Source organism: Polistes dominula, unplaced genomic scaffold, assembly GCF_049000335.1.
Source record: "Polistes dominula isolate Pdom_NZ unplaced genomic scaffold, Pdom_raw_medaka contig_373, whole genome shotgun sequence".
Classification (NCBI taxonomy): Eukaryota; Metazoa; Arthropoda; class Insecta; order Hymenoptera; family Vespidae; genus Polistes; species Polistes dominula.
This window is the reverse complement of record NW_028300899.1, coordinates 1179529-1204404: the sequence shown is the minus strand read 5'-3', so window position 1 is coordinate 1204404 and position 24876 is coordinate 1179529. Positions and strand designations below refer to the sequence as shown.

The window sequence follows — 24876 nt, the reverse complement described above, 5'->3', positions numbered from 1 at the left end:
TATTAACTCCCGCTCTGAGTTTAACGATATCACGTGACCCACGCTAACCGCCATCTTTGCTTATCGTATAAACAGTGCGACCGGGCTCAGCGCGAATTCTTGTTGAGAAATCATAGTTTTCTAGTGTTCTTAAGTGATCCAAGTACGAAGAAATGTCTGATATCAAGGCAGAGAGCAAGAATGATAATAGCATCGAAGATGTACCAAAGGTAAGAGATCGAAAATATATGAAAGACCTTCGTCAAGTCGAGTTTTCATGCCAAGGCGGCGTGCGGTCCCCCTGAAATACGGTATGACGCTGTATCTCTCGAAAATTCTAAGCGTGCCGTGTGTTGCATGTTATCAACTCTACTTTCAATGCGATTAAACGTAATACGATAACGTATAGATGGCTCGAAACACGATCTTTCTTGCGTATGGCCAAAGATTCAGTGATTTTTCAAAGCTGCGCCGTTTGTCCTTCATTGGTAAAGATGGTGGATGTTTTTTATTTGTGATTCTCGTGACGAGGAGAGTCGCGCTGCTCGCATGCCGGCGAGTAAGTGTGAAAAAGGCGGGAAATGGTCGGACCGACAGATGATTACACTTGCCACGCGCTCTTTAACGTTATGGAATTCCATCCTTTTTGACACGACATGAACGAGATCCTGATACTGAAGAACTCTGAATGTGCTGATGTACGCCAAAATGGCGGGAAACTCAAACAAAATTCTGCAAATCCCGATCGGTTCAACGGCCCTTGATAATCTTATCGCTCGCGTAATTATCGTAGACATTTTTTATTTCATCAATTAATGTTATTACCTTTTGAACGTTTACTTTGTACGTTATTCGTTTTTTTTTTATCATTTTATGTTACGATATATATTGGGAGCAAGTGCGTGTGCTTATTTTTTTATTCTTTTTATTTTATTTTTTTTAAACGAATCATGCAATATATGGCGAATTTTTGATACGAATGTCCTATGTCTTTTTTTTCTTTCTTCTTTTTTTTTTAGGATCAGTCGACAGAGGAGAAATCAACACCAACTAAAAACAGACGCGGTGGAACGAAAAGACTATCAACGTTTGAGAGAGCAGCACAAGAAAGTAAAGAAATTACAAAGGTACGTAATTTCGTAATATGTAAATACTTAAAAAAAAAAATTTATCTTTTGTTTCAAAAAGAATATATATATATATATCTTTATTATTTCTTTCTTTTTTTTATTAAAATTAGTAAGCATTCAATCCTATTTGTCCTTTGCTTATTTCCCTCCATTTAGTTTTCCTTTTAGCTGTGTGTGCTTACGTGAGCAAAGAAAAGCAAAGGAGTGGGGGTAATACGCGCTGATAAAGATTGGGAAGGGAAGGGGAGTGCAAATAGCAGGGATAATTCTACCAATTAGAATACAGGCGCCAAATTTAAATAAGTTGACTACTCTTTACTCTTTTTTTTTTTTTTTTTACTTTTTTTAAATTTGTTTTTTATTTGTGTTGTCATATTATTAATAAATTATGTATAAGGTGTTTTTTTTTTTTTTAAATCACCTATATTCTATATTTGTTCTTATATTTCAATATTTATTAATAACACTTGCATGAAATAATATTTTTTTAATGATAAAAGAAAACTAATGTGTGCATTGTTTGTTTCCACTTAATAGAATTTAAGTCCAAGCGGGGAAATGGAAGGAAGGAGACGTACTCGTAGTTCAGCTCGTGGTTTGACAGCATCATTGCCAATACCTTCACCACCAAAGAAAGAAAAAAGAGAGCCAGCAACACCAAGAGGTACTGGACGTGGTCGTGGACGTCCCAAAAGACAAGAGAAAAATAATGAAAACAATACGGATGAGGAGGCTTCAAATAATAAAAATGAAAAGCATTCTGAGGAGGAATCTTCAAAAATGGAAGTTGAAGAAAGTAAAGAAAGTAAAGACACAGAGGTATTAGAGAACGAAGATAAAGCTGTAGAAGAGGTTGAAAGTAAAGATGCGACTGATAAATTGCCTGAAACAAATTCCAAGGAAAATAAAGGAACGGAAGAATCAGAAAATTCTGCAGAAGAATCTTCTAAAAGCACTGGTGTAAGTGAAGAAAAGAAAGACGAGGATATCAAGGATAGTTCAGATTCGAGTCAAGATGCGACAGATTCAACGGCAGAAGTACCACCGTCTTCATCGGAATCCCAAAATCCTTCTAATGTCACTCCTTCTGATGAAAATAAGGAATAACCTTCTTCCGCCTATTTTATCACATTCTTATGTAAGTTTTTTTGTTTTGTTTTTCTTATTATATCGTACTTTTAATTATTTCGTAAATTTCAATTTATGCATAGAATATATATATATATATATAATTTATCATAAAGAAGAGACAACAGAGAATTATATTTGATAAATTTTAATATCTTCGTTTAATGATTCATTTACAATTTCTCCATTATTATTCGATTTATATTCGATTCAATAGCGATTTTATATTAAATACTGTTTGTTAAATAAACTTTGTAAACAAAAAAACAATATTTATAAGTTACAACAGAATTGTAAAACTTGTTCTTTTACTCTAGCAGGTACGAAGGCGGCGCACACATTGGGGTATACAAATCCACGCCCCAGGTCTATTCTAACTAATTGACACCTTGTTGCCAATCGTTATTCTAATCAGCGCATTTTGTTATTTGTTAATTATGATGATTTGACATTCAAACATTTTTGTTTGAATTATTCGTAACAAGAATAAAAAAAAAAAAAAACAAAAAAAGAAAACAATAATAATAATAATAATAATAATGACAATGAAAAGAAAAACTTTATTTACATGCATATCTCGTTGCGTGTATTTTTTTTAAATTAGATTTTATTTGTTATATATATATATATATATATATAGGTAAAAAATACCTAAGAAGCGCGCGTTGATTGGAAATGGTGATTGTGATTGAAGGTGGGAGCATATGTTCATGTACAATGATAATATTATTGTAAAATATATTTAATATGGACTTATATAGAGAGAAGTTGATTTCAAATCAGAACTGAAGCGGAAGTTTTTAAACAAACAGCCCTTCCATTCGGATCTGATATGGAAATAACTGAAATTAATTCGTACATAGCAAATTACTGTAATATCTTACTTATATAAATGATGACTGAATGATAAGGAATACATGAGAAGAAATATGGTGAATTGATTTCTTTTTTTTTGTTTTGCATGCAATGCAGAAATAAACCTTATGAGAAATGTATGGGAAACGTAAATCCATTATATGTGTCCTTTCTTTTTTTGTAATATTACTAATGTTATTAATCACCATTCTTTTATTTTTTCTTCTGTTTTTCTTTTCTTTTTTCTTTTTCTTTTTTAATGTAACTAATATATGCTTCTTTTATGAAACCATTGTATTTTACCGTAATAATAATAATAATAAATAATATATTGTAATATTTGTTTTCGAACAAAGTGTAAATTTAATATAACTAACTTCAAATTTCTCTTTATCTGAAAAAAAAATAATGTAATTTTTGCTAAAAAAAATTGTACAATAAGTGTCATGTTTATAAAAAAAAAAAAAAAAAGATCTAACACAAGTATAATATATAATTTTTACTTCTACTGGTCCATTATTAAATATGTTAATATTATTGTGTGTGTATTTGAACGGTTGTGAATGTACAGATAGATTATATGATTATAATACATTATATTTAGAAAATCCACACTTGATGAGACACCAATAATATATAAATTTAAACGAACGAAGGAATGAACGAAAAAAAAAAAAAAAAAAACAAGATACAAAGTAAAACGAGAAATATTGTAAAGTATATAATCATGTGCAATGGGAAGCATATTTAAGTTTAAAAGCAAGCATCTTTAGATCGTACAGTGTTGGAGTCTTACAATTAGAATCAAATACTGTTATTTTATATTGCAAGACTCGCAAATTTCTGTAAGTTTGTCTACTACTTTTGCAAAAATATTGTAGTGGTGTTGTAAAAAGAATTTATTTAAATTGTGTACCTTTAAGTACTGTGGATAAACTTTGTCATTCCATGTTTCCTTATCTCTCTTTCTTTTTTTTTTTTTCTTTCTTTTACTTTTGGTTTCTTTCATTTGCTTTTTTTCTTCCATTATAAAAACAAAAAAGAAAAAACAAAATATTACATGCGTTAGAAGAAGAAGAGAACATTTCTTGAATTGGAACAAAATACTTTTTTTTTTTTTTTTTTTTTAAAAAAGAGTCAAATGTCACGCATGTGTAAATAATTGATATAGCTGTGCTAGACAATTGACTCCTCTTATATTTACTGTCTTATGAAGCCACAGTTGCATAAGTAACTCCATTGTATAGTATGACAACGGTAGATTAATGTTTTATTGAACTAAATCAAAACGGATTATATAGTAGCGGGACACGTAAATATGTTTCTTTTTTTTAAACATAATATAGAAATAATAAATAATTTACAAAGTGGAATGGCCCTGCACAGTGGTTTGATATTAAGACTTTTTTTTACGATATGATGAAAACAAACAAATTAATAATATATGTTAACACTATTGAAAAAGGAAAGTTAACATTTTTGAGTAGATCAATGTTTTGTTAACTCTTATTTTCTTTCTTTTTTTTTTTTTAATTTGCATAAAATTCATTACTTTACACTTACAGATACTGACAAATAACATTTTGCGTTTATAGAATTGCTCAACATAGAAAATATAATTAATGTTCCTTTTTTTCTTTTTAATAGCTACACTCAATGAATATATCGTATCTTTTCTAAATTTATTACTGCATTATTTACATTTTCAAATGATCAAATAATTCATATTATATTCAGATGCTTAATATCTCATAGATGTCGTATCAAATATAAATAATCCAATGAATTTCATCTAGAAAATATGAAAACTAGTTCAAAACTTTATATTCCACAAGACTTGCAAAATATTGTCGTTGTCGTCATGTAAGATTTAAAAACATGTCACAAATTTAATATCAAAGGGTAAGTTTTTAGTGTCTCGTTGAGTGCGGCTTAGAATTATTATATAGAATATATATATATATGTATATATAAATACATATATGTATACATAAATATAAATACGTTTAGGTAAATAATTGATACACTAAAAGCAGTGGATTTACGAGCTTGTCGTCTGGTATATATATATATACATATATATATCTTTTTTAAAGGCAAGCGATATACAAGATATATGAAGAAGAAAAAAAGAAAAAGAAATTAGCATTTTATCATATTAAAATGATATAGCAAAGGTAATATAAATTATGAATAATTAAATTGTGAATGTAATAAGGACAGGCAATAGTTTTTATACTGTGTGTATTCATCTCTTGGTTCGGGTCAAATTTTTATAGCGAATTTATTATTATATAGCTTATGCAGTTGTCATATGCAATTGTTTATATAATTCTTCATAGGTATATATATATATATATAAAATATTGAAGAGAGTGTTGTCTACCTAACGTGCTCATATAATCTATTATTCTCTATTGCTACTTCTATTTGTAATAAGACTTCAAAATGCAAATGATTATGGTTATCATAGGGTAAAGATTTGATCAACTTTTGTAAACAAAACTACTGCTTCTATCAATAAAATCAATAAAAATCTGTATGATAAATACACTTGATAATATGATTTGTTTTTGAAAGTGTATTTAAATTAAAAAGAAAAAAAAAAAACATTAATATTCCACACAAATGATTAATTCTGAATAACGATAGTTAAGAAATTGATTATCACAGTGATGAGATAGAAAATAATTAATAATTTATTATATTATTTATTTATATTGAAGCATTATTATTATGAAATAAAGAAAATAAGTGCATTAATTTGTAATAAAAACAGCTGTGTGAGAAAATGATGAATACAGACATGTTATATGGGAGGCCTTGAATTATGTTTACAAAGCTTCTTCATTATTATTTCTAAATGATTGAAATTATATGAGATATATTGTTATAGAATATGATATAGATTTTAATACTCCGTTAATTTTTCAACTAACAATATAAGGCAAAACTAATTAAATCCTACTTACATTATCAACTCTTATTCATGTGTTAATAATTTTTAGTTTTTTTTTTTTTTTTGTATATTTTATATGGGGCCTCATACAAATCCCGTCGTCTCATTTATTATTAGGTTTGTTTTTTTTTATAAAAAAAAAAAAAATAGCAGATTTCTGTATTTTCTTATCAACTTTCGGTAATAGTAGATTGTGTTGTACTCTTATCGATAATAATTGATTTTTTATTTTAAATATCAACTGTCGGTAATAGTAGAATTCTATTTTATTCACTTACGATTGGTAATAGTAGATTTCTATTATTTTGTTTCGTTTATACTATCGATAATAATAAGTTTTTATTTTGTTCTTATTTACTTTAACAAAATGTTAAATATTTTACATTGGATTTGTACTATTTTTATTGTCTTTTTTTTTTTTTTGCACGAATAATATTTATAAGTAAATAGTTGATAATCTATAACTGATAGAGAATAGAAGTTTGACTAGTTTAACTTTGTGTATCTATTGTTTTTGAAATGAATAAGTAAATAAAAAAAAAATACAAAAATCCTCGTTGTAGTAGCATTGACAAACAACGACCTATATTTTTTGTTTTTAAAAGTGCAACACGTTTCTCTCTCGAGTTCAATGATGAATTTTAGTTACGGATGAGACTGAACAAATATTTTCATACTGCATTCGCAATAGTAATTTCTGATGTTTACAATAAAACCAAGTAGTATTTATAAAAACATTCATTCTAAACCTTCAACACCTAGTTTAATAATGAAATGACAAGATCCTTATCGATTAGTATTGAATGTGTCTCATGTTCTTTAAATAATGTGAAAATGAAAAAAAACAAACAAAAAACAAACTTTGCACGACACTTACCTGTTTTAAAAAGAAATGGAAAATATTTCAAAAAAAAATAACAAAACCAATGTACGATTTATTAATGTTAATATCAAAATGACCGAACAATTATTAAACAACGAAATAATGAATTGCAATGAAATTGAAAATAAATCGTAAGATTCTCTTTTTCAAATATTAACACCTGTTCCTACGCAAATTATCCATTGATTTAACATATATACTATTTGTTTAACAAATGATCGATAGAAAATACGACGAGATATTAATTCGTTTTTTTTTCCCTTCTCGTTTCGTAGCAGACATATTTAACGTCGTACAAACATGATTTCAATCATAATTCCCTGGCGTTTCCGTTTAAACGTTCTATGCTACGTTATCAGCCCTTATAAACATGCGGTAAATAGGTTTTAATTCAAGCTTTAACGACGTTCCTACGTACGTACGTACATATATACGTTCGGAAATTAATCTCTCACTAAGTCAAGCTGACGAAGTGATTTTCACTCCTGGTTGTGAGATCAGCCGTGTTATTAATAAGCTCTGAAAGTGACGCGAGAACTTTTCGAATGTGCTGTCACGTACGCTCGTGTTTCACAGTTATATCTACGTTTTGTAAAAGGGTGGGTTGGGGTGGGGGGGTGGTTATGGGATGGCTGGATGTAATCGTAAAATATAATGCTATATGTAAATCGATATTTAAAAATTGTACGACGAATACGTAAAAACAAAGAAAATAACATGATAATAAACAATCATAATTTTATATTTTTGTTTTATTATAGATTTTAAGGAACAAATAAAATTGTGGTTTTTGTATGTCAGAAAGATGGGTCGAGGAGAGATTTGGTGGCTGGGCTCCAGACATCCTGGCATCCATTGACCAACCGAAGGTCAATTGACTTGCTTTTCGTTATTGAATTTAACACATTTCAACTAAACATTTAAAATATATATATATATCATTTAATTAAAATTAAACACACTTGCAATGAATTATTATTATTATTATTATTATTATATGTAATTTGATTTGATAAATCAAATTAATATTTAACACGTTGACACCGGCGCCGATTTTCAGTGTCTGCGCTGTGGGGCGGCACTCGGAATCTAAGATGCGTTTCATCTGGCGGCGCGTGATTTTTGCTTGTTCAAACCTGGACCACGGTGGACCACCGGTGGTACGCGCCGCCCGATGGGACAGTCTAATGCGGGCCACCGGTGGTACAAGCCGCCTGATGAGACAGTCTAATGCGGGCCACCGGTGGTACAAGCCGTCCGATGAGACAGTCTAATGCGGGCCACCGGTGGTACGCGCCGGCGTGAACGTGTTAATAACAATTTCGGATTTTTTGTTTTATTTGTTTAATTTTAAACAAATATTCATAGAATCATCAATTCATAGAGAAAATATTGTATATGAATGTGAAAGTAGAAAAATAGGGAATAACTTATTAAAGGAAAGAAAGCAAAGGGGTGGTGTATACCCGAGTCAAACTACCGCGAGTTGGCGGTGCAACAAAGTAGACCAAATGAAATGGATGATGATGCACTTGGTTGCGTTGCCTCGTCGTTGCGCGCGGTGATCGTTTCCGATAATTAAACGTCAGGGATGGTCACGGGACGAAGGGAAATGACACGGATAGTAGTCGACTCGTTCGAAAGGCACTAAAGCCTTCGACCTCTCTCTTCTTCCATCATCGCCACGTTTCTTCTTTTTATTTTGTTGAAAAGAGAACGTGTGCTTGTTGTAAGTCTCTTCTAGACGATGCGAGTTTTTCGTATCTTGCTTTTTCTCTTTTTATTATTATTATTATTATTATTTGTTACCTGATTTGCATGGATTTATTTTTTATCGATGGGACAACTCCTTATTGGTCGATAGAAATGGATCGATAGATCAATTTTTCAATGATCTTGGTACATTAAAAACATTTCAAAATATTTATTTCATATATTTATGTTTGTATATGTGGATTATTATATGGGATTATAAGACTATGCTGGTGCGTGATTATTATTATTATTATTATTATTATTATTATTATTATTGTTGTTGTTGTTGTTGTTGTTGCAACGTAATAATGCGATCTCGCTTAGATTTCTCGTTACATAGATAGTGTTAATTGCATCTCCCGCAAACAGAACGTCGACCACAAGACCGACCGACCACTACTACCAAGGAATCGCAGGATAGCAGTTAGTTCAGAACGTTCGATGCATAACTCGATACTTGTAACCGTTCGATTCCAATCAATATCGGTATTCGATACAGAGATTTCTTATTCTTGGAAAGACTTATCGAGCTTCATGCGATTCTTTGGTTTAGAACAAATCGGATATAACAAATACAAATACAAATACAAATACAAATACAAATAAATAACACAAATCAAATATTATAACTTACGATATTCAAAAGGATGATATGTCGTTCAGCCTAAAAACATTTATAATACTTTATCGATGATCTTCTCTTCTCCACACGTTTACAAATCTTACGAACAAAATTTCGCAATTTTGTTAGAAATTTGCCAAATTTATTCATTCATTCATTCATTTACTTATCTATCTTCTTTCTAATTGTGTTCACTTTGCAAAATTACTTTGGTATAAGAAACGCGAGATCGTTTCGTTATCAAATGTTGCGAACTGAAACAAAGATAAAGAGAGAGAAAGAGAGAGAGAGAGAGCGAGATGGAGAGCCATTTGGAAAGATTTGATAATGTTGTAAACAATTGTCGATATTTCTGGCCTATATAATAATTCATCGTATCACTTTTTATGTTAGTTAAATCATCGATACGTGGAAGGTCAGGGTAACGAACTCATAATTGAACCGTGAACTAATCTTTAGGTAAAAATAGCAACGATGCGTGGACGACACGATCTATTTTTGTAACTTCCTTTTCCCCCTTTCTCCTTTTATAAAGTATGTTCTTCTTAGCTTGATACTATCTCTCTCTCTCTCTCTCTCTCACTCAATCTCTCACTCAAACTGTCACTCAATCTCTCACTCGCTCGCTCTCTCTCTCTCCCTTTTGATTTTTTTCTTTCTTTTTCTTTTTCCATCCGTTGTTAAAATGAGACAGTCTAGATTGGGACCAACTAGTGGAATTTCTATCTAAACCGGATCCGGTGCTGGTGCTAACAGCTGCATGCTACTACTCGACTTGGTGATCTGTAAATTTAACAAGATTTTTTTTGTCAGCTGATCGAACAAGAAACATTTTTTTGTTTTCTTTTTTTCATAAAAATACACACACACAATATTGTTGAAATAATTTTGTCTCGAAGGATAAGAAAAATAATAATTGTTGTATACTTGTTTTTCAACCATCCCCCAAAACCAACCACCCACCTCAACGTCTTTGACAACAAACGAACAAAATGTCAGCGTACGTTTTTTGTTTTCGTTTTTTTTTCTTTTTTTTTTATCCGTTCACACGAAAAACAAAAAAAAAACAAAAAGAAAAAAACTACATTCAATCGATTTGACCTGACACATTCCCATCGTTAGCAGTGAAACAATGAAGAATATTCATCGGACGTAGTAAAAGAGTTGTGTTATTTATTTTTTGTTGTTGCTGTTGTTGTTGTTGGTTTTTTTTCTCCTTCTGTTTTGTTTTGTTTTTATTTATTTTTTTTTCTCTTTCCCCTCCCCCATTTTATTACCTGCTGCGGTTGAGGATGCGATTTTCTCGCGTAGACTTTGAGCACTCTGCAATTGCATGCGACCGACAGTGCCACGGAGAGACCCTGAAAAGTACGAATTAGAAGTGCGACAAGATAAAAAAAAATATGTGTTTTGTCAAATAAATAAAAATATAAATAAAAATAAAAATGGGGGAGGAGAGAGAGAGAGAGAAAGAGAGAGAGAGAAAAAATATGGAAAATATTCGTTATGGGGTTAATACGTGGAATGAATTTTAACGCGCATCAACACGTCATTGCATTTTATTTTATGATCATAGTATTTTCATTTAATCGTAAAAATTACTTTTATTATTATTTTTTTTTTTTTTTTTAACGATGACACCACGATTATTGGCCAGTTCGATCGAATTCACTAGGACTAAGTTTTTCTATTTCTATTTCTTTTTCTTTTGCGAATAAATAAATCGACGACGTTCGCAAAAGTTATTCGCGATTTGGTCGCGAGATTATTGAACGTCAACGAATAAAAAGCACGTATTTTCCGAATACGAGAAAACTTTACGAGAAGAAGAGAAAGAAGAACGGAAGAAGAAGAAGAAGAAGAAGAAGAAGAAGAAGAAGAAGAAGAAGAAGAAGAAGAAGAAGAAGAAAGAAGAATAATTCTGAATTTTCTCTTATGGCCAAGTTTCAATTTATCTTTTGACGAATAGCGAATCGTTCTCTTACTCTGTACTTTATCAAATACTGTAGCAACGTACGCTTGAATTTTTCTAAAAAAATCTCTATAAATATAATCGATGTTTTATTTTTTTTTATTTTACGTATGCAAAAAGAACTCGCATTATAACAAACAAAACAAAAAATTTAATCGATTTAATAATAAGAATACAACAACAACAAAAAAAAAAAAATAAATCAATAATTGTATCGAGTGAAATCGTCTTTCAGATACCTTAACATCTTTCGAACTTGTTAAAAGTTCCTTTTTTAAATGAACGAAGATCGTCTGAAGTGAGTTCGTTTGTATGCAAAAATATAACCGCGAGCGATACGTTCCACTTTCCGTTCTTTCCGTTCTTTTCGTTTTTTTCTTTTTTTTTTTTTTCTATAAATAATGAATGAAGACACGAATAACGCGTAGGATGCGAGATAAGAGAAGAATTTTCCAGACAGATTTCGGATGAGAAAATAAAACAATAAAAATCAACTAAAAGATAGAAAACAAAATCGCAAGAAAGGTAAGATGAATAGAAACGGGTAAAAGATATTAAATTAAGTAAAGAAAATCAAGTGATTGTATTAACACGTTGACGCCGGCGCCGATTTTCAGTGTCTGCGCTGTGGGGCGGCACTCGGAATCTAAGATGCGTTTCATCTGGCGGCGCGTGATTTTTGCTTGTTGAAACCTGGACCAAGGTGGACCACCGGTGGTACAAGCCGCCCGATGAGACAGTCTAATGCGGGCCACCGGTGGTACAAGCCGCCCAATGAGACAGTCTAGTGCGGGCCACCGGTGGTACGCGCCGGCGTGAACGTGTTAATACAATTTGTAAATTATATACACAGTTGTATATAATTTAACAACTGTTGTAGGAAAAAGTCAAAAAAAAAAAATTAATTACGAAAGAATTAATGAAACTTAGAAGAATAATGTGAAGTTAAAATTTGAAAGGTGTTTTTTTTTTAACACCTACGCTTATGTAAACAAAATAATGTGTTTTAAATATTAAATATATATATATTAAAATTGTCAAATGAATGTTTTACTTGAAGCGAATGACCGGTGCAAAAGATGGCCCACAAAAATGGCATTTTCCAAACTCTCGAAGCAACACCGCAAGCTGCCACAAGACCAACTATCAGGCAAACCTTTAGGAATAGCATCAGTTGCAACGTACGCCTCCTCTTCATTTTCTCGCGTTGCTTGATTTCCAATTGCATGCTACACGTATACCTGTGCGCAAGGTTCGATATCGATTAATATTGATCCTTTGCTCTATTCAATGAGTAGCAAGCAAGTTACATATACTCTCGCTTACTAACTCACGAAGCTTTCAATACCTTGATACGATCGCGGCTTTCACGAGGTAATATCCGGAGACCAGGAGAAGCAGGACGATTGGTAATCCGTAGGCGTAGACCGTTGCGTTAGTTCCAAGAAACCTGAATATTGAATATATATATATATATATATATATATATAAACAAAAAATGAAAGAGAGAGAGAGAGAGAGAGAACTAAAGCTTTTGTATAAATTCAATTTAACGTTAATCTCAATAGAAGGAAAATTTTATATTATAAATATTTCTTTTTATAAATAAAAAAGTAAATTTGTGTTTTGCAAAAGAATTCGTTATTAGTGTTATATCAAAATATCCAATCATATGTGTGCTAGATCTAACTCGTATTACTTAAAGTTTGACCATTTAAGGGTACCCTTGTTCGTATTATTTCAAAATGTTTGATCATATAAGAATACTCTTGTTCGTACTACTTAAAAACGTTGAGAGCTTGACTCGTACTACTTAAGTTAGAAGAAAAGTAGGATTTTATCATATGTGTGCCAGATCTAACTCGTATTACTTAAAGTTGGACCACCTAAGGTTACTCCTGTTCATATTATTTAAAAATGTTTGATCATATAAGAATACTCTTGTTCGTACTACTTAAAAACGTTGAAAGCTTGACTCGTACTACTTTAAGTTAGAAGAAAAGTAGGATTTTGTTAAGATTATGGAATGAAAATATCCAATCATATGTGTGCCAGATCTAACTTGTATTACTTAAAGTTTGACCATCTAAGGGAAACCCTGGTCATATTATTTAAAAATGTTTGATCATATACTTAAGGATACTCTTGTTCGTACTACTTAAAAACGTTGAAAGCTTGACTCGTACTACTTTAAGTTAGAAGAAAAGTAGGATTTTGTTAAGATTATGGAATGATTAAAGTGTGTGCAGTTTAATTATGATTAAAAAATTCAAATGTATAAGAAAATATATAAGTATTAAAGTATTAAAGGATGTTTACAATAGAATAATAAGATAATTATAAAATAAATTCTTTGTTTTTTTTTTTTAGCGAAAAGCTGAATAATATCCAATTTGTTGTAGAAATTATTTACGTTTATGAAAGAAGAAGAAGAAGAAGACAAATAATAAAATAGAAGGAATAAAATAACACGAAAAAGAAGTAGTAGAAGTAGAAGAAGTAGAAGAAGAAGAAGAAAACAAAGACAAGAATGACGTTTCACTTTTTGCAATGGTTGAAGTTAAATAAGATTGTGGTCTGTTCGTGTTTTTAGTCTGCTTGTCCCCTTACTCGGGTCTGACCTGTTTTTTCCTCTACTACTACTACTACTATTTATTTATGCACGTATCCTATCCGCAATCATGTAGTAGAAACGAATGAAATTGGTCAGACCAGCAGTATTTTTTTTTGTCATGTTTTCTTTCGAAAAAAAGAAAAAAAACGATTTAGATTTAACGAATTTCTTTCTTTCTTTCTTTTTCTTTTTTTTTCTTCTATTTTTCTATTTTTTTTTTTACTATACTTTAATTCACCGAATGTGATACGAAAATAATACGATGTATCGAATCTCACTCTAATGTACTACTTTCCTTAAGAAAGAAAGGACTTTCGTGTAATACTCCCTTTTCTTTTCGTCGGTCAGCCCTTGGTTATTCTGAAATCAACCCTTATCGCCCTTTCGTGTCTTCCATCTTTCCCGATTCAAAAAAAAAAAGAGAGAAAAAAAGAAAAACGAACGTTGAGTGCTTGTGTCGAAGAGGAAGTGGTAAAATGATCTAAAAGTCTTTATGGTGCTCCGTTCTCGTTGATGAAAAGACGAATGAAAGAATGAAAAGAATGAAAAGCTTTGTAGAGGAGAGGGAGGGGGGAGGAAAGGAGGGAGGAAAAGAAAAGAATAAGTAAAAAAAAAACCTCAGCTAAATATTTCCAATAATTTTTCTCGCTTTTATTCGTGTGTTATACCATAAAACGAAACGAAACGAAATGAAACGAAATAAAATGAAAGGAAGCGAAACGAAGCAAAGACAAGGATATAATTGTAGGATTTATTTGTTATAATATTATTATTATTATAATATTATAACATTTTCTCTTCTTATTTAGTATCTTCGTTCGTTTCATAGGACGTTTTATAGACGCCCGTTGCTCTGTTACACCGCCGCCTACCGCTGCGTTACATTTTTTCAAATCACACCCATTCTAATGAAGTTTTCACTTCAATAAAAAAAATAAAAGTGAAAGAGAAGAAAATAGTTTCTTTTTTGTTCATTTTCTTTTTTCTTACCAGCAGTTGAACGGCGTAAGATCAACGACGTTCCAGAAATCGTTGCTTTCTCGACTCTGCACAAGGGTAGCCACGGCAAGAGTGATGAGGGGTGCGCCCCAGGCAAAGACGCTGTATTTGAGATAGGTTGGTGGATCGTCACGGCGTGGTATTGAGGCTACTGTGGCATACAGATGATGGCACATCGCAGCTAACCAACAAACCACCGATACCCTCAGATATTGAAGGCTCAATCCCAGAGAAATGCAAAGCTCCGAATCCTAAAAGCCGATTAAAGTGTCGCATCGATTTACTTTTAATTGTTTCTTTCTTTTTTTTTCTTTCTCTCTCTCTTTCTCTACTATCCCTTTTCAAAGAGGTATTTTTTTATGTACTTTTTTTTATTTTTTTTTTGAAATAGATTTAACAAACGTGATCAACGAGACGATACTCGCATACAACGGTTTATCCCCCTTTTTATCCGCCTCTTTTTTTTTTGTTCTATACTTTTTGTGTATTCGTTATCGGAGAAAATTTGTCGTCCATAAAAAAAAAACAGAGAGAGAGAGAGAGAGAGAGAGGGGGAGGGAAATCTTTAAAATTGTTTTCTTTTTCTTTTTTTTTTTTTTTTTACACAAACTCGAAACGACGAAGGAGAATCATTGGTTACAAAGTACAAAGTGATGCTGCTACTTTCTCGCATCCCCTCGTAATATTGCGTACGTCTCTCCTTCTCTTATTTTCGTTCCTTCGTTTCAACCCCATCTAAGAACTCATCCTAACGACCTGCTCGTGCTTCGAAAAATGTATTATCAAGGCCCATCTGGTGTACGTGATACGAAAGCACGTGATTTATGATTAACTATTTATTCGCTCAGGTTGTTTTTCCTCTTCTCGCCTGTTTTATTTCTCTCTTATGAGCTCCATATTTCTATGTTCCGATCTTTTCGTTTAATTTTATTTTTGATTTTGATCCTCCCCTCCCCTCCCAACCAACCACTCATCTACCCATCCCACTCCCATCCATCAGATGATTTAATACTTTTCTGTCTTGAACCATTTTGAGTGCTATGGACTCATATATGCGTTTGGTAAAAATTACTAGCTTGGTAGTAGTTCGACGTATTATACGTGTTTGTTAATATTTAATGTAAAATATAATATAATGTTTATAATAATTAATAATATTCTATTTAGAAAGAAATTTATTAAATGTCATTTATTATTGAATTTGATTAATAATAAACTATTTCGTTCCAAACAAAATATTTTAGGTAAAAGTGTTCAACATTCAAACGGGTTAAAAAAAGAAAAAAAAAGGCTTTTCAATTTTGTATTACTTTCAATCCACCCTTGTTCCATTTTTATTTCTTTCTTTTCTTGCGTGTAAAAAAAAAAAAAATAGGAGTATTTTAAAACAATTAAATTATTATAAAAAGTAAAAAGAAGAAAAAACAAAGAACAAGGAAAAGGGTAAAACTAAGAACACCTGTTTCATCTAATTTTAATAACAATTTCTATCGTACTTAATATACATATATATATAAAATACGTATAGTTGTATTAATATACTTCTGTTTTTCATTGAATTTTATTTTTAATGAAGAAACTTTCCATTCTTTATTCTCTCCATTTATATTAGAAAAGTAATAACGTTGAATTTATTAACTTCTTCGTTCGTTTCGTAAAGGTGTAATTCGTAAAGGCTCGGTATTAATTAAAATTCCGTGTATATACTTACAAGCTACGTGTAATTTGTGTGTGCGAATATAAATGTACGCGTATGTGGAGTTGTATGTGTGGTAGGTAACAAATTTACAACGAGCGAGATAAGCGGTTGCAAGAATTTATTTCAACTCTGAAGAATCGTGTATCAAGGTTGATTAAGACTCTAAAACGTGCCTGTTTGTTTGTCTTTCTACCTTTTGTATAATTAAAAAGGACGCGCGTAAGTATTTCGCAGATATGCTTGTAATTTTCGTTAAAGAGAGAGAGAGAGAACAAAATCTAAAGAAGAAAAACACACGTGAATATAAACGTAACATCACCGTTATTGGGATCTCTGGTAGGGGCGTGGCGTAGCAATTCGACCTATCTAATCTAATTTTGAATTTAGCCACTAGATAGCGTATTCAAGTGCTAGAGATCCCACCACGTGGCGTAGAAATTCGACCAATCTATTCTAATTTTGAATTTAGCCACCAGATAGCGTATTCAAGTGTTAGAGATCCCAATACTTGAAATCTTACTTTTATCAAAGACTACCTTTTATCAATTAAAATTTACCAAGATTGAAGAAATAATGGATGAGCTAAATCTTGAAGATTTTTTCTCCGACTTATTCATATAATTGATTATATATAACACATATAAAAGAACCTATCTCTTTATTTACCTTTCTACTCTTGTTATATATTATAAAGGTACTCGAATATTTCAATCAAGTTTCGCTAATTAAATTTCTAAAAAGAATTGACGACGATTCTCATAGAATTCTTTTCTTTCCATATTTCTCATTCTTCTCTCTCTCTCTCTTTCTCTCTTTCTCTCTTTTTCGATTTTTATGAGATAACGTTATTGACCGCAATACATTTAACGAAAGAGGATTCCCCTAAAAAAGGTTCCATCCATTTTCGATTTCGATGATATTACATTTGAAATGAGCTTGAAACTTTTGTGTATTCAATCCTTCTTTCTTGTTGTTCATAATCTGATCGATTTAAAATTAAAAAAAAAAAAAAAAATAAAAATAGGAAAATTAAGTAGATCACTACACGGATAATTTTGTTTTGGAAAAAAAGAAAAAAAAAACCCCCCAAAAAAATAATACAATAGATTTTCATTCATAAGGAATCGTATTAATACTTGAGATAACTCGGATGAATCGAAGATTTATTGTTTGAAAGCTATTAATTGATGTATACAGCTTAAATACAGGGAATTCGATCGATAAGCACTGAATTATTTCACTAAATATGATGAATACTTGTCATATATGTCATTTTAACGTATTTAATAGGAAAAACTTGTTCTACCTTTTTTTTCCGGTCTCTCTTTTTTTTTTGTCCTACTTTTCAATTTATTGTACAATTATTTGAAAAAATAATTAAAAATATTAATAACGACGTATGTCTCTTTGTCAGTCGTTGACAATTTAGTTACAGGGATGTATATTATTCTCATACACAACGAATCGAAGGACGAAACATCAATGAAGGATATAACGAACCCGAACTTCAACACAGAATATGCTTGTTACTTCGAACATGAAGTACCATCGACGATAATAACGATTCGATATCGCGCGTAGTATATAATTGACGTAATTATTACTTGCCTAACATTAACGTTTCAGTATGTTCCATCAAGTTACATCATAAATATCAAGGACGCATGATTGTCATCGATTTTATTCATCAAATTTATATAAACGTACTTTCACGATATAATTACAAAAGTGATTTAAATTTTAATTTTAAATAAATCAATCAATAAACTCATTTATAGTTTATATCTTTTTCCTTTTGTTCATTTACACGGGGAAAAAAAAAGTAATGTTAAATCATATTTGTTGTTTTACAGAAAACATTGTATTCTTTTGACACTCAACATTTTTGTCTACAATTTAATAATATTTTCTTTAGCGATGAACAAGTAGATTTTAATATGTGTAATTAAGACGTTCGTCGGTGACAGGGATCTCCGGAGAAGCATGCCTGTCACCGTATACGGTGACACTCTTCTTGTTGAAGTTAGAGTATTATTTAGTTGGAAAAATTGATCACATTTCCCATTTGGAAAGAAAATTATTTTCGGCAAATAAAAGATAGTTTTATATTTGATTATTTTTGCTAAATTAACAATAGTTTTATATTTGATTATTTTTGATAAATAAAATATAATAATATAATATAACCATATAATATACACGCGGATCGCGCATTATTGATATTTCTACTTATCGCTTCTTTACTTTACGTAGGCGTGCCGACAGTCGAATTTTGGGCCTGACGAGAAACTCAACTGAAACGGGCTGAACGACTAATGTGTTAATATAAGTTAAGTCCATTGCAATTTCGTTGTAGAGCATTAGAATAAATAAAATATACACAGAGAGAAAATATAATAGTAAAAAGTTTCCTTTTTGTAATACAATATTCTGTGCTATCTGCGATATTATTTTTAGTCTCTCTCTGTCTCTCTTTCTTGCTCACACATTTTGCAGATTATCTGCACAATTATTTATCGCAAGAACAGGAATAGTCAAGAGTTATAAAATTGAAATTAGAGGTTACCTTGCGATCGAGTAATTCGATTTATTCCTTTTATACCTTGCGTAATACCTGGTCATATATACTCATAGTGAGTTTAATATCTGGAAGAAGGTATAATACGGTTCAACCAAACCGATGCCAGATAATCCAACGAGATTATCCAGCGTTGAAAAGTCTATCGAAGATATAGCTTAAAAATGGTGATCTCTATTTCTGTACTACTTTTCTTCTCTATCTTCTCAGAGAGAGAGAGAGAGAGAGAGAGAGAAAGGTACACGTTAGTTTCGATAGAAAGGCGTACCACGTACGTTTCTCTTTCGACTTTCCTCTACGATTTGAACGAAATCGTACGAAAGTATCTCAAAAGGAAAGTTGAACTCCAAACTACCCATCCTTGTTCCGCCAAATGGATTAATCCGAGAAACGAAATTTCTATGTTGAAACTGTTAAATGTCCTCCCTCGACGATTAAACAAACTTTCCAATGGGAATCATTATAATGGATCGCGAAGTATGAGAAAAATGTGATAAAGAGAGTTCACACAGTGGTTTATAAGTATGTAACCCGTGAGAATAGGAATTACGAGAGTTATTTTCTCGAATCGATATTAAGAGAGAGAAAGAGAGAGAGAAGTCACGTATAGGGAAAAGGATTCAAGCTTTTTGCCATCTTCAAACTTTCTTTCCCTTTTGCTTTTCTCAAATGTGAAAGCATTAAAGCAGGTTTTGAACTTTTGGGACTACCTCTAGTAGTATGATTCTCACAGAATTCACAGAATTCGGCATCTACTTACAAGCTTTATCGAACATTTTCTACATATTTTACTCGCATAGCATGTAAATAACTTTCCACGATATACCTAACGGACTATTGTTCAACCGTGGAAAATCAAATTGCGATCATTCTCACATTGGAATTTATTAAACTGTACATTACTAAGGACTAACGTGTTATTATTTTAATCTTATTTGATTTATTTATATTATTTTTGATAAAGTTAAACACATGATTTTGTCGTTTGGGAAAAAGTCAAGAGAACATTTGTTATTTAACGTTACTTTAAAAGTTGGAATTAAAACGACAAATTGTGTCTTTTTATGCTGAGTTTTTTTTATTTATTTTTTTTTTTGTCACAAGCAACCCTTTAAAGAGAAAATTCTCAAGTAGAGAGACCAAGTAAATTCGCAATTCTATTTCGCAATTCCATTTCGCTCGATCAATTAGTAACCGCATGCGTGTCGTTACGAAGCTTTATTAATTGAAGTTGCGTGGGTAGTATTCTCCTTCAAAATCCCCTTTCATTTTCTTCTCAACAACACCTACGTCATTACACTCTTCTTCTCATTAAATATGCGCAAATGGTACGCATTTATAATAAAAAAGGGGTGTTCGCTAACTTTCGAGAAAAGAAGACCAAAAAAAAAAAAGAAAAAGGTACGAACCAAAAAGTTTTTCAACGCAAAACAAGATCTTTCGAATCATTTCATCATTTGCATTTCCAATTACGTTTAATTGATGAAATTATAATGTTGCTACTATATATTATACGTAGTATCATTTAATTATTCAATTAAATTAATACATAAAAATTATCCATTTACTTAATCATATTATGTATATATAATATATAATATATAATTATAATAAATATAGAAGAAGTTTATTTTTCAGGTATACCCCTTTAGGGTGTTTAAAGGCCCCCCCCCTTACAATTATAATAAATATATTATAATATATTATATATTATATATTGCATACTTTCTTTATTCTTTGTTAGTAAAAAAAAAAAAAAAAAACAAAGAAAATACTTCAACTAAGACACGAAAATATCAAATTTATTTTCTTACGATGGATCAGACGAAAAGTTTGTTACTACTGGTCCCTAGCGATAACGATATAAGCTCGACGCGAAAAAAGGAAAAAAAAAAATGATAAGGTTTTATATTCTTTTGAAACGACACGGACGATTAAACGAGCTGCCACACAGAAAAATGACACTTCGATTCAGCCACGCGAATTTTTACGACGTGGGCGAGGAAACGTCTTGTTAGGTTTTACGTCTCGTTTCTTTTTTTATTTTTTTTTCTCTTTTGCCGGAAAAAAAAAATGAAAGAAAAAGCTCTACGCGAAATGGATCGTCGTGCTGAAGCTTTAAGAACAAAAAAATGTAAACCAGCATCCCCTTTTCTGATTCATTCTCTTCCTTTCCCCCTATCTCTCTTTCTCTCTCTCTGTCTCTGTCTTTCTTTCTCTTTCTCTCTTACTCTTCATCTCTCTGACATTCTCATCTTTATTACAGCCTCGTAATTGCATCTCGGTGAAGTTTATAGCCCCAACTAGAAGGCACTTTTCTCTTCGCAAAAATAGACGAAGATGCTACGACGACCCTGAAAGCTGCTACTGCAGCCCTTCATTTCCCACGAGTTAGTCGTGAGAACATCTGCCATATGCTTTTTTTTCATCTTCTTCTTCTTCTTTTCTGTTTTTTTTTTTTTTTGGGTTACGGTGACGAGGCTTCCCGAGGAAGCATGCCCGTCACCGCCGGTATGGTGACGAACGTGTTAAATCAAATTTTCGTTCAATATAATTGAAATTTTCCAAATATTTTACGATTAATATACATATATACATTTCTCCGTGTGTGTATGTGTGTGTTTACTTTATTTATCTTTGAGTGCACGCAAACAAAATTGCAATGGATCAATTTATCTTAAAAATTTCGTTTAATACTTTACGTTTTCTTACTTTTATTCTCTCTTTCTCTTTCTTTCTTTTATCGTGTAAGTAGTATAGACTTAAATCCATGAAACTTCAACAACGACGGTAAAGTCTTGATTTATCGAAGTACCGAGCTCGCTTTCGAGTACTTTCCAGCACTTTATCGAATGACTTTTGCATGTAGAACAGAGAGACAAAGAGAGAGAGAGAGAGAGAGAGAGAAAAAGAAAGAAAGTACTAGATTACTCGTGACTTATATTTTTCAAGTATCCCATCCACTCGAATCCTTTCTCTCCTTTGCACGAGTAAACTTCACTAATATCTCTCAACGTTAATAAATGATAATTGCTTAACATCCTCTTTCAAAGATCAAGTCAATGGTAAATATCTTTATAATAAATGTTACTTTCGTTAGATTGTTAAAAGAATAATAATTAAATAAGGAAGGGGAGGGGTGAGGATGATATCAGTGGTATTATTCAATAGTTTACTTTTGTAAAATAATTAAAAAAGTGATTAAAAACTTTCCTTCACATTATCTTAACCTGTAGGAGGATATTAATTGAGAAACAAACGAGAAACGAATAAACCTTTCCCATTTATTCCAAAGGTTTGTATTCAAAGTTTGCACTGTGCATTATTTTCTTTTGTCATAGACTGGTTATTACAAACGACGACCAAAGGTCATAAATAATATCTGAACCTATCAAGGATTCGTGATGTCTTCTCTCTCTCTCTCTCTCTTTCTCTCTCTCTCTGTTCTCTCTTTTTTGAAAATGAAGAAGGTTTATTTTCTACCAAGACAAAAGTCTAATCCCCTTTTGTCTTCGGAAACAAGGAGACTAGTGGATGATAGAAATTTTCTACTTGCTCAAACTGCTTTCAAGTAAGAGAAAAGATAGAAATGAAAGAGATAGAAAAAGAAAGAAAGCAAAAAAAGAAGAAGAAGATAGAAGATAGAAGATAGAAGATAGAAGAAAAACGTTTCACACATAGAAGGGGTCAATCTCACTTCTCTTGTCGATGGGACGTCTCTCTTCTTCAGTTTCTTGATTACATCCTCTTTCAATCTATCTTTTTACGAAAGATATAAAGGTAGTTCAATTCGTAAGATTATCTTATTCCTGTCATTCGAGTTTGTTTTAGTACGGGAAATGAATTTACCACATTTTCTTCCTCGAAATTCAACTGCAATATGGGAATCTATTTGGTTGTCGTCATATTTCTATGTACATATAGATGCATCATGTGCATCAGTTGAAGTTTACATGTAGTACATATTTACTAACTATATATAGATATATATATAACTAACAACTTACCACAGGTGATCCTATTCTGATTGGTTGTTTTTAAAAGCAATTATCTTGAAAAGCTCTTAATCAATTTTATTATTATTATTATTATTATCTTATAGATATATATATATATTAATATCTTCAAGTATTTAAAATAATATGATATTCAATTAAAATCGAGACATATTTGATTTACAATTGTTGTCTTTATTCGTGAAAAATATCTTGATCTGAAAATGATTTTTCTATAGATCATTTTTATATATTACACGTGTTATGCGATTCGATACGCGAATATATTTCATGCACAACTTGCCTAGCAATAAGGAGAACTCGGAAGAAAATTCTAACACACACACACATCTATATATATATATATATATATATATATATATATATATATATATATATATTATATGTGCATAAATCGAAAAGAAGGGGTTGTGATTCTTTGTGTTGAAATCGTAAATATATATATATTTATATATATATGTGTGCAAATATACATGTATATAATATACTATAAAGTTTAACACGAGGGTAACAATTTTATGCATACATGAGATTACTTTATTTTATCTCGATTTAGTAAAGAAATTTGAAATTCTCAAGATCACCGTTTGTAACTTCAGACCTTTCCAATTGGAATATCGATGTAGTATTTTTTTTTTTTTTTTTTTTGGAACATTTCAAACCAATATACAAAATCTCAAGTATGGTGGTATGGTAGTGGAAGGGCGACGGGTGGAAGACTTGAGGAAAGATGCGAGTATTTAAATCTTCTTTTTTCAAAAAAAAAAAAAAAAAAATGTTATAAAAATTCAATGAAGATCTAGAAGAACAAATTTTGGATTTTAGGTTTCTAGGAGAACCTTTTTTTTTCTTTTTTGATTTTATTATTATATTTCTATATGAACGAATAAACATTGAAAACAATGGTTTTCGGGATTTACATAGTGGAATGAACAAGACAATCGATATGTAACTTTACTATAAAACGTTCATATCAAATATTGTTTCATAAAGAGAGTGTGTGAGAGAGAGAGAGAGAGAGAGAGAGAGAGAGAGGCTTTTCCAACGTAGTAATTAATTCGAGCGTTAAAAGCAATGTGTGCGTGTGCGATGATGGGCACTCGAGTTACGGCATGCAGGTATTAATTAATCTACATTATCGGCCGATTATCGACGAACACGTTGTTCGCACGATCTAAAGCAGGTCGATCACGTAAGTAGTCAGTATATTAGTAAGTATGGAGGGTAGAGATAAGGAGTAACATCTCTTATGGGAAAAAAATGTGAAAAAGTGTCCAGCATATTCTATAAATAACAGTTCAAAAACCTTCCAGAATGGCGCTGGTGTAGACAAAAGGTATGGTATGAATGTAGCTATTGTAAACGAATTGTGCTAAGTTGACAAAAATTACGTGAAATTAAAATGGAATAAGAGAGAAATAGAAAAGAAGATCGTATAAATTCGTTAACATCGAAAAATACAAAAAAAGAAAAATAAAGACAAGAAACATTGAAACAAAATTTCGAAAATGTTTCGAACGAACGTTATTACCATCATCGTGACATGCACGCATATATTAAAATAATGATCGAGTATGAAATATGAAACGATGCGAATGGGATATAAGCGTTAATTAAACTTCGTTATGCGATTATCGAGCCGGTAGGAGAGAATTTCTCTGAAATCTTCCACGTTTAACGAAAATCC

At 31.2% G+C, this 24876-nt stretch overlaps 2 protein-coding genes across 5 annotated transcripts in view; one reads left to right on the top strand and one right to left on the bottom strand.

The window, feature by feature from the left end:
- The first annotated feature begins 24 nt into the window (after window positions 1-24).
- LOC107074002 (uncharacterized) lies at window positions 25-3779 on the top strand. Of its 3 annotated transcripts, none has more exons than XM_015335013.2 (4): window positions 25-209; window positions 999-1106; window positions 1647-2247; window positions 2555-3779. In XM_015335013.2, exons 1-3 carry the CDS (start codon window positions 153-155, stop codon window positions 2214-2216), a joined length of 735 nt encoding a protein of 244 aa, XP_015190499.1. In that variant the 5' UTR covers window positions 25-152; the 3' UTR covers window positions 2217-2247; window positions 2555-3779. The 3 variants fall into 3 exon arrangements, with proteins under 3 accessions (XP_015190499.1, XP_089035434.1, XP_089035433.1); XM_089179308.1 differs by lacking the exon at window positions 25-209 and adding an exon at window positions 257-759 and having other exon boundaries at window positions 2558-3779; XM_089179307.1 differs by lacking the exon at window positions 25-209 and adding an exon at window positions 259-759.
- Window positions 3780-8843: 5064 nt separating this feature from the next.
- The window catches only part of LOC107073978 (putative adhesion G protein-coupled receptor E4P), a 55326-nt gene continuing 39293 nt past the window's right edge, over window positions 8844-24876 (bottom strand). The window contains exons 4-8 of one of the 2 annotated variants that reach the window (XM_089179306.1): window positions 14888-15147; window positions 12632-12733; window positions 12440-12524; window positions 10589-10672; window positions 8844-10094 (exon numbers count right to left, since the gene is read on the bottom strand). In XM_089179306.1, the coding sequence (XP_089035432.1) occupies window positions 10038-10094; window positions 10589-10672; window positions 12440-12524; window positions 12632-12733; window positions 14888-15147 (588 nt within the window). In that variant the 3' untranslated portion in view covers window positions 8844-10037. Of the gene's footprint in view, window positions 10095-10588; window positions 10673-12337; window positions 12525-12631; window positions 12734-14887; window positions 15148-24876 lie in introns of both variants that reach the window. The other variant, XM_015334976.2, reaches the window with a different exon arrangement.